General features: G+C 53.4%; 1 protein-coding gene across 4 annotated transcripts in view; it reads right to left on the bottom strand.

Annotated features, from left to right (window-relative positions):
* The window catches only part of FSTL4 (follistatin like 4), a 399058-nt gene that overhangs the window by 120518 nt on the left and 264530 nt on the right, over positions 1-14010 (bottom strand). For all 4 annotated transcript variants that reach the window (XM_070517384.1, XM_070517383.1, XM_014856745.3 and 1 more), the window contains exon 5: positions 2210-2403. In XM_070517384.1, the coding sequence (XP_070373485.1) occupies positions 2210-2403 (194 nt within the window). The remainder of the gene's footprint in view (positions 1-2209; positions 2404-14010) is intronic.

The raw sequence follows: 14010 nt of genomic DNA, 5'->3' as shown, positions 1-14010 counted from the left end.
GTGCCACAGGGCATGTCTCTGCCAGGTTAGAGCAACACGCCCAGGAAGGTTCTGTTTACTTGGCAGTCACCTGGGAGCCACGCGGGGCTGGGATGCCAAGAGCCCACAGCTGCCTCTGTCCAGGGCAAGCCAGAGCCGCCTGCCCAGGGCGCTGCCTGCACAGGGCATTGCCTGCACAGCCTGTAGCGCGGGGAATCGCCAGATGGCTCTTCCTGTAGGTAACTGTCACTAACAGGACCTAGGCTTTTCCCAGAGCACCTCAGGTCATCTGTGGGTCCCTGCCCCTGCCTCTGGGGGTCTTAGCCATTGCTGGGGACCAAGTGCTGATGGAGGTGGTGACAGGCTGGCTGGCATGGCTGGCATGGTATGTGCCTGAGAGGTTGTGGGCACCAGGCCGCCTGGCATGCAGGCCCTGCATGGACTTGCAAGTGTTGCCCAGGTGTGGGTGTGCAGAGTGGAGTCTGCAAGTGCCTTAGGCTCTGTGGTTCCCAGTGTGCTGCCTGGAAGCAGGCTCTGCACTGGCTGAAGTAGAGGGCCTTGAGAGGGGGACCCTGCATGACAAAGCCTCCAGTGACTGCTCCATACTTGGGTTTTGTGGGCACTTGCTGGCCCCACAGACCTTGAGAGGACCAGCTGGAACCTCCTGGTGGGAGCTGTTCTCCCCCAGGGAGACCCCATACTGGGAGGAGAGCAGGTGACACACATCTGACCGCCTGGGTTTCGTTTTAGCTCCACCAACTCAGGCCAATCGCTTGATTTCCTGGAGCTTTGGTTTCCTCATCTAAAAATATCTGTGGAGTGGGGATCACAGTGGTACCTACTTCACAGCAGAGGATGGCTGGAAGTTTAAGGAGGAAATAACAATGAAGACGATGATGATGACAACCATACTGACCACTGTCACCTGTTGGGACGCACTATGTGCCAGACACTGTGCCGAGTACTTCACATGTGTTAGCTCATTTAACCCTCCTGATTACCTGGTGAGGTTCACAGACAAGAAAAGGAGGCACAGAGAGGAGAGGCTTTTTCTCAAGACACTAGCTAGTAAATGCTGGAGGCGAGACTGGAGCTCAGGCCGTTTGACCGTAAAGCCTACATTCTCAGCGCCTCTACTGCATGTTAGTAGTGTTTGTTGCATCATAGGTAAAGGGCCTTGCTTAGTGCCAAGCACACAGTGGGTGCTCAATAAATGCTAGGGCACTCCCCAGCCCAGTCCTTCCCAGTGACTTGGCCTAGCCTTGGTAAGGTCACTGTGTGACGTGAAGGATTTCTTTTAAAGTGGCATCAAACTTGGGGACTCATTCTTGTTACTGTCCTCTCGGTGGGCACTCTGTGGTCTCCAGGAGGAGCTGCCCCCACCCCACCAGCCAGCCTGGGGAGGCTGATCTGGCCCACCTTGCCTATCTTTGCACCTTCCTGGTGTGGCTCCAGGGCCCCAGGCCTGTCGAGGCAAACGAGCAGAGCAGGAGCAGGAATGCAGGCCCTTCCGGCCCACCCAGCCTGCCTTTCTGCCACGGGACCCTATAGGCCCTCCCTGCAGCTGGCAGTGGCTCGTGCCCCGGGTTGCTCCTTCCTCGCTTTTTCTGCTGTAGACACTAACTGCCCTCACATCACCTCGGAGCTGGACAAAGGGACACGGGTGCTGTGTTTGGAGAGGGAAGCAAACTACAGGGCCCAATCCAAGTGATTTCCCAGCAGAAGAGCAGTGTCTGGGTCCGGATGCAAGGCTTCCTGCAAGCAAGCAGGCTGGGGTTTGGGTTGTTGATATCTGGATACTAAAGAATGGCGAGATCCTAGGGGAGAGGACTCGGGGACACCCAGGTCACAGCCCCAATATTTGGTGGAAACCAAACCTGTTTCCTTTTCACCTTCCTGCTCAGGAAAGTAACAGACTCAAGGAAGAAAAGATGTATTTCCTAATGAAAACATCAGAGACCAGCCCCTTTGAAGTGTGTGTTTGCCAGCTAGCTGAGATGCTTCAAAGCTTGTTTGTAAATATTGGCTGAAGGTGGCTGGTGGGGAAAAGACACTGACATTGTTTCGTTTGTAAGATATTCTCGGAGGCATTGAGCACGAGCTCTCGGTTCCCCGGGAGAAGAGTTTCTCTTGCAGGAGAGAGGCCTCCTTGGTGTCCTGTTACAAAGGACTCTCCTCATGTGCATCTCCCCGTGCTGAATGGGAAACCAGATTCCTCCGTAATACCCACCTGAGCCAGTTCATTGCTGCTGAGGTGGCCGTCGCCATCTGCGTCCAAGTCCTTAAACAGAGATTCCACCAGGAGGCGCTTCTGGGAGGCAGGGTCTTGTCTGCTGTCCCCTTCTTGGGGTGGCTGCAGGCGGGTCTGGATCGCCAGAAGGACATTCTTCAGGCGGGCGTAGTCGGCCATGGTGCACGGGTCACCTGGAAGAGGAGATGAGGTTATGGCAGCAAGACTCCTCCCTTGGTCTTGAGAGAACAGTCATCCATCCTGTTCATACAGGGTTACTGGGCATTTACTCTGCAGTGCAGGGGGCAACTGGAGTGGACTGGACCTGTTTGTCTGTCTGCCCACCAACCCATCCTATCAACATTTACTAAGCACTGGACACGTGCTGCGCATGACGCAGATGCTGGAGGGGGCCTGTTCATCCCACAGGTGTTTCCTGAGCTCCTACTACCTGCCAGACACAGAGTGATTGCCGGATGGAATGGGGGAGTTCATCTAGGGGAACGCACAGCTGTGGCCCCACAGAGGCTTTAGGAAAGCTGGCCCCAATTCCACTTTGTAAGAGCTCATTTTTGCCTTAATCCTACCTTAGAGACTGCTTTTGAATACTTGGCCTTATAGATTAGGGAGTTTTAGTTAACAGGACTAATAAGCCCTGCTTTAGTTAATTAGGTACACTCCCCGAGCTGGATTACTTCAAAACAAACATGGGTACACAAGTCTGTGACCAAGAAACACAAGGAAGCTTTACGGAATTAAAGCCGAAGCACACAGCCCATTACTCTCAGGCCTTTCATCACAGGCGTGCTTGCCGAACAGCATCAGAACCACACAGTGTTCTGGCAAATGAGGCCTGTGATGCACTGCGACTGACATAGTTTATCTTGCTGGCGACAGGCCACTAGGATGAACCCCATACAGGGCTCAGCCTATAAACTGAGGCTGCGGGGCTATTAGCAGAGCAGGACAGTCCCTCCAGCCCCACATCCCCACCCCCTGGGGATGCAGTACTTCTGGCACCTGGCTCTGCTGAGTCCTGGAGTCCGGGCACAGGCTTCTCACCATCCATTCCAGGTAGAAGGCCTATGCACCGCTGGGGATGGACTGTCTGGGGCCTGACGCTCCTCCCCTTAATTCTAAGGCCAGTTTAGGGCACCAGGTAATAGCTCAGGGTTGGAGACTCAACACAAAGCAGTGCTGGAGAGCACTGGTTCCAGAGTCCTCTGGGTTTGAGTCCCAGCTCTGCTGCTGCCTGAAGTGTACCTTGGACAAGGAGCCTCAGTGATTTCATCTGTGAAGTGGGAGAGCTGTGCCTCCCACAAGGCTGTTGGGAGGATCAGATAAGAAATGCATATACAAGGCTTAGCACTGGCTTGGCACCGAGTAAGGGCTCATAAAATGGTAACTACTCTCCCCTTATCATTATCGGGACCACGTTTGCTGAAGAGCAACAAACAAGGAAGCTTCTTGGTGAGGAAAGGGCTGATGGGGAAGTCAGTCTGTCTGTCTGTCTGTCTGTCTGTCTCCTGCCCTCCCTCCCTCACTAGACAAGCCTGGATGGCCCGATCACTTTCTCTTGTGCTTGTTTGTGTTTCCAGATTTTCTTCCAATTTGGGGTCAATTGATTCTTGTCAGAAACAGATGCCCGTTACCGTTTCCTCCTGCATGTTTATTTAGAAAAAAATCAATTGCTGTGTTCAATATAATCAAATCTATTTGCTCTCTGGGAGTCTCCATGCTCTGACGGAATGGCTCTCTCACCCCCTAACCGTGCTAGCGTCCCTCCTTGCCCTGGGAGGATACCCATTCCCAGGAGCTCTTAGGGCCACCCGTTGGTAAACCGTATTCTCAAGTCCGTATAGCTGTGCAGGTTTGAAAACAGTGGCCTTGTCCCACCACAAAACCACTCCCACCCAGGGGACCATGTGGCAGCCCGCTGGGTTTCTCTTCCTGGGCCTGGATAAAGGCCAGTTTTGGGAAAGGAGAAGAATAGTTTTGCCCAAATCTTGCCCCTCAGCTCCCAACAGGGTGAAACTAGTCCTGGCAAATGGACAGAAGTTGAATGCGGTAGACCAGTGGAGATAGCTCTGGTGTCGGTGGTGATGGAAGTCTCTGTGTGGAGGATCTGCAGGGACCTGTCCTGGAAGGGCCCATCAGGGTTTCCTGGGGACAGGCATTCAAGCCCAGATGCTGGGAAGTGGTGTGCACAGCGGATAGATATGGGGTTGATAGGAAGCTCGACTCAGAAATGCTAGTTATGATCAGGCTCCTAAGAACATGCCACAGCAAGGCCACCTGAAAGACGGGCCAGGCTGAATTGGGTGAGAAGACAGGTCTCATCCTCGGTGGTTCCCCCAACCCCCCAATCTTCCTTATAGAGCTTGGAGGTCCACAGATATCCTCTGAGCTGCTTGCTGCCCTGGGCCAGGGGTCTGCAGCTAGTCAACACCTCCCACACGGGCAGGCTAGGGAACCCATCGAAGTGGGTCCTGCTGGGTGGGCCGCAGAAACCTCCCCAGGCTCTGCCCCTCCCATCACATCCCCACAGTTCACGGTGAGTTTACAGGCTTCTCCACCCTGGCAACTGCAAGGCACACACCTCCTGGTCAGGAAGGTATGCACATGTGTAGAAATCAACTTGGGGGAGAGGGGTGGGTGAACCCAGGCTCCAGGGTCTTGCCCCTGCTAGGGCCCACACCGGACGTGCCCCTCCCATGCTTTTACCCACATTTCCTTACAAACTCTGTGCCAGATGCTGGGTGGCATGCTGAGGATACGATGGAGCTTCCAGTCTTGGGCATCAATGGAGTACATAGAGGGGGTCTAACGAGGCTGGGGTGAAGGAAGTCTCCCCAAGGGAGGGATGTTCAGGATGAGAACTGCAGGATGGGGGAGTCTGTGGGAGAAGGAGGCAGAGGGAAGATATGCCAGGCAGCAGGGATTGCATGTGCAGGAGCAAAGCTGTACAGCGTGTCCAGAGACCTGAGGAAGCTGGTGTGGCTGGGCCCGAGTGTGTGGGGGAGAGGGGAACAAGACAAGGCTGGAGGGAAGTGTGGATGCTGGAACAGGATGCCAGGGTCTGCAGATCACACTGTGCAAAACTTCCTCTGTCCTCCTTTCCTTCACTGTAGCCCTCACGGTGCCCGACCTATGCTGGGCACAGGGTCCTGAGATGAATCGAGGGGCTCCTGCAAGAGAATCTTAAATCCTTCTTTATCTCAGGAGCAGTTGTGCTTTACATGAGTCTCAGCCTCACTTAAACCACTGGCCCATATTACTGAGCTCCTCTAGTGTCCCTGTAGCTCTGGGGGGTCACGAGCACCAGAGGAAAGACACCCTAATGGTGGCATTTCCGTACTTGTGGAGATGGTCACTTTAGATTCCAAAGTCCAGACTCTCTCACTGGGAAGCCCTCCATCCTTCATCTCCAGTCAGGACGGCCCCCGCAAAAGCTTCCCCTGAGGAGGCCCTGGTTTCCAGGATGCACAGCTTCCTAGCAAGGCATGTAAAAGTGGCAGTTTCCCAAGTCCCAGTTTAACTTTTTCATTCATGACGCCCTGGTTCCACCGTGGGGTCACACAGGCGTGGCTCTCCGAGGGGAGCTGTAGGCCTTTGTGAATCTGCCAGACCCTGTCTTCAGCTAAAGGCGTCTCACCCTGCTGCCAGCTTTAAACCTTTGTCTTATGAAAGAGATACATGTCCATTGGAAAACACTCAGAAAGTGCAAATGAGTATAAAGAAAGAAAATGTCACCCATAATCCCCGTCCCAGAGGCTGGCTCAAGGTCAAGCCAGGCCCTCTGCACAGGTGATGCTGATCCCATGAGCCAAATGAGCTGAGCCCCTGGCTGGCCTTGTGTGCCGCATGGGGGCCCCGAGGCCTGGCCCACACAGCCTCTGATTCCTGTCTTCCTCCTTCCCTTATTCAATTTGGGCAGAGAGGTTCATACCCAAGGGTTGGGTCCCTCTCATCAGCCAGCAAGGTGGGGTGTGGAGGGAGAAACAACCTCAGCAGCACTGGCCACTAGAGCATGCTCTTGCCCAGGTGGTAGCATTTACTGCTCCCTCCATCTGGAATGCTCTCCACCCAAATCTCCACACAGCTTACTCTTCACTTCATCTTGGCTACGGCTGAAACATCTCGGGATCTAAACTAGCCTCCCCCAGCTTCATGACTCTCTGTGCTCAGCCCCTGCTTGGGGCAGGCCTGGGTCCCAGGGAGGGACCCTGGACCCTTTGAAGGGAAGCTCCCTGGAGGGGGTATGGCAGAGCCTTGGGGACCACAACACTGTTTCCTAGTGCACCTGGGGGGCTGACCATGATGATGGTGAGAATGGCAACGGCCAACGTTTCCTGGGAGCCCTGAACCAGGGCCTGCTCCCATTGCCAGGGCCTCTGTGGCCTAGCCCGGAGTACAGTCAGGCTTCCTCACCAACTGATCCACGGATGGTGGGACATCTGAGAGGACTCTGGAGAGGAGGATGCTTGTATCAGATGTGGAAGTCTGTGTCTTGAATGAGCTCACCAGGGGCTGCCAGTTTGAGACCTGTAGGGACCTGCTGCATGACTGGGCAGGACTAACATAATTTATATTGCAGAGGTTTCTACCCACACACTTGGAAAGTCATTTAAGCATTTCCTCTGTGTCTTGGTGGTTTCCAGGTAAAGAAAATTTGTGTCATCATAAATAAGGGGATCTTTTTGTCTTTTTAGTGACCATAGAGCCTTATGACAATGCCTCGAGAATCCAGGGAAGTCCCCTCCAGACCTGTAAGCTTCCTGTGCTCTGACTGCAGCAGGCACAGCCTGTGGAGGCCCCCTCTCAAATGCTTTCTCCCTCCGCTCCTTTCCCCTTTCTTTGGGGCCCAGCTCCGCCCCCTCCCCCTCACACACAGAACCACTTCCCTCCCTCCATCTTCTCACTCTGCCTGGTACCCAATGCTTTTTGTGTGAGGCTTGTCCTCTGTCTTAGTTTGGGCTCCCGCAAAGAAGCCCCCAAGACAAGGATCTAAGGTGAGTAGTATACTTGGAGATGATCCCAAGAAGTGTGGGGAAGAGGGGAGTGAGCCGGGGCAGGGGAAAGCCAACAAAGGGTGGGTTGCCACTGTGGGGACTGGTGCTGGGTCCCACGGGACCTGGGAGAGACTGTGTCAAGTGCGCCTCAGAATCACTGCACAAGAGGGATCTGGTCACTCTTCTGCCAACTTTCATCCCTCCTTGGCTGCGTGTTGCTCCTGGAAGCGTTAAGCCCCACTTCCCCTGCCATCCAGCACTTGTGGACTCACCAGATGAGGACCCAGCACACTCCTGAGGCCGAAGATACAGCTACCTGAGGTTGGATGCTATTGGCGAGTGTTATGGGGAATTGTCCACCAAAGCTGCACATAACCTCTGCGGTTGACTGAGGCAGTTGGGATGGGGTGTTATCAGCATCTGCTACATCCCCTCTGTGGGACTGCAAGTTCCAAGCAGGTGGGACTGGACTGGACAGTTACACATGCAGCATTACAGTGTTAAAATCTTGTGAATTAATTAGTGAATATGGTTGAGAACCGAGTCCTGTGGCTCCAGGGCAGACTGTCTCAAAAAGAAGCCAGGGTGACAGGACACCCCTGTAGCAATCTTGCCTGGGGTCCTAAGGTAGAGACGGATTTCCTCATGGGCTGCTGTGTCTACCTGATACCAACTCCAGTGATGACAATCATTGCAAGACTGGATGGAGCACTGGATGGGGAGTCAGAAGACTGTCTGGCTCTGCCTTCGACTGGCTGTGAGACCCTAGGAAAGGCCTTCTCTGCCCTGCCCTTCCCGTCTCCATTTCCTATCTTAGAACGAGGGCAATACTAGCCCCTTCCCACCTTACAGGGTCATGATGTAAAAGGAAATGTGAGAGGACTTTGCCATGTCCGAGTGGTCAGTCAGGCCCAAGGGCTTCTCTAGATGAAATAAGCTCTAGGCCCCTAGTCAGCTGGGGCATGGCTCATGTGTCCTTGTCCCCTTCACCAAAGCCTGGCACAGGTGGCCACTAAATCAGAGTTTGTGGATAAACAGAAGATTGCCTCCTTCCCTTCCCACCACCTGTGGACATTTCCTCTCTGGGCCTCTCAGGGAGGGAGGCTCATGTCCCAGTCAGCCTGACACTGATGAGCATCCCCAAAAGGCCCCTGGAAGGGCCAGCCACCTTCCTGCCAGCCCCAGTGCCCTCCCTGCGGCCATGCCGGCTTGGCTAGCCCCCAGCACTGGCCTCGGGCTTCCCGCCGGCACGTGCGTGCAGGGCTCCTGCTGTGCCCAGACCAGGCCTGCTTTGGCAGATAAAATATTGATCAGCCTGCTGAGGAGCCCAGAGTGTGATCCTATTTTCATGTCAGAACTTGGTAATGAACTACATTTATCAAGCCCGTTCTCCATGAGAAAGGTCAGCTGCAGATCTGGCTAAGTTGTTATGACACCTCATTAATCTAGTTCCCTCAATAATTGTCCCTCTTTGAAGATTCTAATGTTCTCCCATTGCAGCCACACTCCCTCCACACCAAGAGGCATTATTATAGCAGGAACACGGGCACACCCGCATTTAATTTTTTGAGCAAAGAGAGATAGGAAGCAGGTAGCAGCCTCTGGAATTAAACGTCCATCAAAGGAACACTTTCTATTGCAAAACAAAGGGAAGCAAGGGAGACACTGTGTGCCCCCGCTAGCCCGTCCTCAAAGGGACCATCTTCAGTCTGTGGCAGGCAAAGCTTCCTGTCCCAGGTGTGAATGGGGCAGGGGACCCCAAAGAGTGAAGTGAAGGGGGGGTTTGTACAACATGGGCAAGGTGGGAGATGCCACCCAGGCAGCAGGAAGCTCAGATTCTGAGAGTGAGACAGGCCGTGCGGTCAAGGCCCTGGCTGGAGGCCCAGGTCCTGGACATGGGAGGCACCTGGAGGCAGGTGAGGGGAGGCTGAGACACCTTGTACTAGGAAAGGAGGGTGGTGAGGAAGACTGGAAAGGGGCCAATTCTGTGTGCCTCTCTTCCTCCCTCAAGTCCGTTGGCCTCCCTCTCCAATGTGCCAACCCCTGTCTAGAGAGGTCCCTCCTGCTCCACTCCTGCCCTCTGCCCAGTCTTCCCCCTCTGGTGCCTATTCATCCACTGCTGACCATCAGGCTGCCCCTTACACTGGAGCCCCTTGAGGCCAGGGACTTGCCTTGCTGCAGGTGCATCCCAAGCATGTGGCCCGAGCATCTGTATATAGAAGGTCCTCATTAAATGTCTGCTGGATGGACAATGTGGAATCCTTAGTGGAGACGGCAGCAGTTGGGCTTAGAGAGGGGCTGCAGCCCTGCCCTGAGGAGAGGACAATCTCAGCTGCCCTGAGCCACAGTGACCAAGGTCTGGAACTCTGGAGGGAGCTGGGGGCCTGTGTCACCCATCTTGTCAGCTCCTGATGGATGGTGGGGATGCGTGAGATGTGGGTGTGGCGGGGCACCCCAGAGTGTGTACACAAAACTGTGCTCACCAAGGCTCAAGCTGCCTCAGGCTTACCAGGGGGCATGAAACCTACTTTACCCAGTTAGGGGCACCCTGAAACCTGCAACAGTGGCCCCACAGAGTGAAGTCCAGCATGGCCAGTCTGGGGGTGGTGGTGGCAAGGTGGTGAGTCACACAGGGCTGTGGCCCTGCTGGACACTAGGTTGCGCAGAAGCAGCTCCTTCAAGCCACCTCTGCACATGCAGCTCCTTGGGAACTGCCTCTGGAGAGGAGGATAAAGAAGGGTCTGCCCTCTTATTATGCCACAGCTGGTCAGGACAGCCCTGGAGACTGCAAGAAGGCCAGGCGGGGGGCATAGGCTTGGCACAGCAACCCAGGCAGGGAGGCCTGAGAGTGGATTCAGCCATGGCACAGCTCCGGGAAAGGTTCAATCCCATACCAGGGCTCTGATCCGTAAGTGAGCATAAAGCTGACCGTGGGGACCTTCTGTGCTCTCAGGGAGAGCTTTATACACAGGCAAAATGGGGTGGGGGTCTGGGCAGGTGGGGGGAATCCCAAGGCCGCTGGGAAGACCCCAACCCCTGATGGCCTTCAGGGTGCTGGCACTTCCCTCACTGGGGCACGCCTACACTGCAGGAGTCCCCTACCAACCCCAAATTTACTGGAGAGGGGACTGCAGGACCCTGATTAGTTGACATCATGAAGGAACTCCTCTGCCATTAGCAGGAGCAAGCTCTTTTGGGGACGGGTCTGGGCTAAGGAGCAGGGGGATAGGAAGGAAGGAAGGAAGGGCTGGGGCGGGGGTTGGTGGGCCATGCTCTGAGACACCAACATGTGGATGAGGGCAGCTCCTTTCCCAAACCATACACAGGCCATCCCTTCAGAAACACACAGCAGCCAGCACTGTCCTCGAGCCACGCCCACTGGACTCCAGTCCTTCCGCCACCTTGCAAGGTGGCCCAGCCCCTAGGCTCAGATTCTGAGACCCTCACCTGGGAGAACCCCCAGAGGGGCCCAAGGGAGAGGCGGATGTGCCCACAACCTCGTGGCTGCTATTGGGTCTGCTCAGGGATAGGCTCTCTCCCTACTCCCACCCAAACATTAGCAGCCTTAGTTTCCACATTGTCCCCAGCCAGTCTGGTAAGTCATGTCATTGCTGCCTGACAAAGCTGTGATCTTTACCACCAAAGTAAACACTTGGCTTAATCGTCTGGCACCGACATCACAGCTGAACGTGGCTGTGTTACATGGGCCTTGCTTGCAATGTGTCATTCTGAGATCTATTTTGAAACTGCTAAGCTGTGCAAAGAGCAAGAAGCATTTTACTCCCTGATCTAATTTATGAGCCGCCGTAACTTTACTGGAGTTTAGCTTAAGAGGAACAGATGTTTAACTTGATGTAAATTCATGAACATTAACAATCTTTCTGCTGCCATTTCTGGGAAAATTCAATTAACAATAAATGCCAAAACCAATGGGTTTATCTTTAGGATACATTTTCACTATTATATTGTAGTTTTACGGAGGGCGTTGACCAAGCCATAAAATTCTGGAAATTCCAGGAGATTGTTGAGCACACGATACTGTCTCCTCAATCCCCAAACACGAACAGCTGGACCCAAAATCAGGCCACCTGGTGACTCCCTGCTGGCTCTCCCCTGGGGCCTGTGACTTTGGGCAGATGGGTCACCCTTGCCCACGCTCAAGAACCCTGGGGAGGAGTTTACACGGCCGTGGCCGAAGCTGCAGCCACTGGCTGCTCTCACCAACTGCCAGAGGGGCGGCCTTTCTGCAAGGCCCTTTCTGCAAATCTCGCTTTTCTGCCAAGGCCCAGCTCCAAGGAGCTGCTTCTGTCTGCTCTAAGCCACACACTGTTGTCTTGTCTCCATCTCTGCCCTGTCTCCTCTACTGACTGTGTTGCAATGCCTTTGCATCTCCTATGTGAGTTTCTTTACTGTCTTAGAGAACCTGCCAACAGGGACCCGTGTTGGACACTGTCATGGGCCACGAGGGCACTGGTGAGCCGCTGCCTGCCCACCATTTGGGGGTGCCTGGCCTGCCTCCCACTCCTTCCATCACTCCGAGCTCCACCTGGGTCCCCTCCCCACTCACTACACCCAATCCTAGAACCAGTAACAGGCCCACCACATTCATTAGCAGCCCCTCATCCTCCCAGGCTGCTAAGGGAGCCTAGCATCAGGCTAGACACTGTCTTTGGTCAGTGGCCTCTGCTCTTTTCCCTGGAGTGTCCTTTTTGTCATCCCAGCTTCTTTTGAATGTTCTGAGTTGAAGGTACAGGGCCCACTTTGAATCCACAAACAGAATCAGCACATCTAATGCTTCACATGGCCTGTAGCCGGGCTTGGCCCAACACACACACCACGCAGACCACACCCCTCCTTCCCCACCTGCTGTACCAGCACGGCTACGCCCACCCCACTTGCACCTGAACTTCCGGACAAACCATCATCTCAATTTTCGCCCCAGCATCAGGTAGTTTAAATTAACAAAACCACCCAGACCTTTGTTAGATAAATGGTACATTTGCTCATGAATGCCTGGTTCAATTGATGTTGCTATATAATCTGCCGTTTGACATTTACAATCCTTTCTTCTATTCCTATTAGAGAAAGCAAAATTGGTTGGATTCCTGGGAGAGGGATCCACATACACTTTTTATGGTTGACTGGCACATCTATCAGGTGGCCCCAGACTGAAAGAGTAATGTTTGAAAACTTGAATAAATGCTAAAGCCCTCCTGACATTAAGAACTTTAGTTTTTACTCTTGTGTGAGTGGGAAACCCATGCGCAATGAGGTTCCCTAACAAGTCACCAATTCTTTCTGGAAGGAGGACACTGATTCCTTACGGACTCGGGCTCCTCCACTGCCCTCTCCAGAAGCTTAGGCCCCTGTCCACTCGCCACCCCGCCCCTCAGACACCCCCAGAAGAGCAGCAGTAGGCTGGAGCAAGAGGCAGCCCCTGGATGGGGACCTCGGAGTGGACGAGGGAGGAGAGAGTGTGGGCACCACCCCACCTCCTGTAATTCCATTGATTTTCTTCCTGAGACTTCCTGGGGGGCTTCATCCCCTCAAACTCTTAACCAAAGGGAAGAGCCCTGCTATTGAGATGGTGAAAATTTGGCTCCTCAGGTGTCAGTGATGTCCAGAAATGTTACTGCTTTGAGCTTTGAGCTGCTATGGTCCTTCAGTGGCCACTGAGCTGAGGGGGACCTCACCCAGAGACACAGTGGGGTGCTTTTAGTTCTCACAATGATTGATGGGGCCCTGGTGGCACTTAATGGGCGGGGCCAGGGATTCTAGGGATCCTGCTATTTGTAGCACAGTCCAACACAACAAACTTTTGCTGGGCTACCATCTCATACAAGTTTTCAAATGTCCCAGTGGACAGTCACGGAAGTGAAAGATTCGTCTACTATTCTCTGAGCCTAGAATCTAACACAATGTTACATACAAAGTATTTTTCCCCCAGGGCTTGCCAAGGACTTTCCAAGGAGGTGCTTATGCTGCATATTATAAGTTTTGTTTACAACTTTATCAAGAACTGTTCACCATTTTGGAGAATCACACTTCCAAAAACATGTCTCTTGAGTGCTCAAACTGTCAACATAACACGCCTGTTGCAGGCTCTGTCTGCAGCACTGTGTTCACAGGATCCACGGGTAGCAGCTGACGTCTGGCCACTCTGAGCCAGTGTATGGAGCTGGTGTCCCAACATTTACATACTGAAAGGCATATTTTATGTGGACCACTTTTCTTATATTTTGCCATTATAACCCAGTTTGGGATAAGACATATTCATTTCAAGATAATACAGGGGCTTTATGAAACATTTGCTGTGAAAATGTGGCTTAGGGTCTGATAGGGTTAAAGACGAGTGACCTGTGTGAACAACTGGAGTCTGTGGTCCTCTTTTTTTTCCCCAGATTTTTTTTATTGTGGTAAAATACACATAAAATTTACCATCTTAGCCATGTTTTTGTTTTTTTTAAAGATGGGCACTTGTTGCCAATCTTTTTGTCTTCTTCTTCTTCTCCTCAAAGCCCCCCCAGCACATAGTTGTATATTCTAGTTGTGAGTGCCTCTGGTTATGCTATGTGGGACGCTGCCCCAGCACGGCCTGACGAGTGGTGCCATATCCATGCCCAGGATCCGAACTGGTGAGACCCCAGTCAGCTGAAGCAGAGCACGCAAACTCAACCGCTCAGCTGCGGGGCCAGTCCCTATCTCAGCCATTTTTAAGTGTAGAGTTCAGTTGCATTAAATGAGTTCATAATATTGTACAATTATCCCCACCATCCATCTCCCTAACTC

Source organism: Equus asinus, chromosome 9 (genome assembly GCF_041296235.1).
Source record: "Equus asinus isolate D_3611 breed Donkey chromosome 9, EquAss-T2T_v2, whole genome shotgun sequence".
Classification (NCBI taxonomy): Eukaryota; Metazoa; Chordata; class Mammalia; order Perissodactyla; family Equidae; genus Equus; species Equus asinus.
Note: the sequence above shows the minus strand (reverse complement) of the source record. Positions and strands in the feature narration are given on the sequence as shown.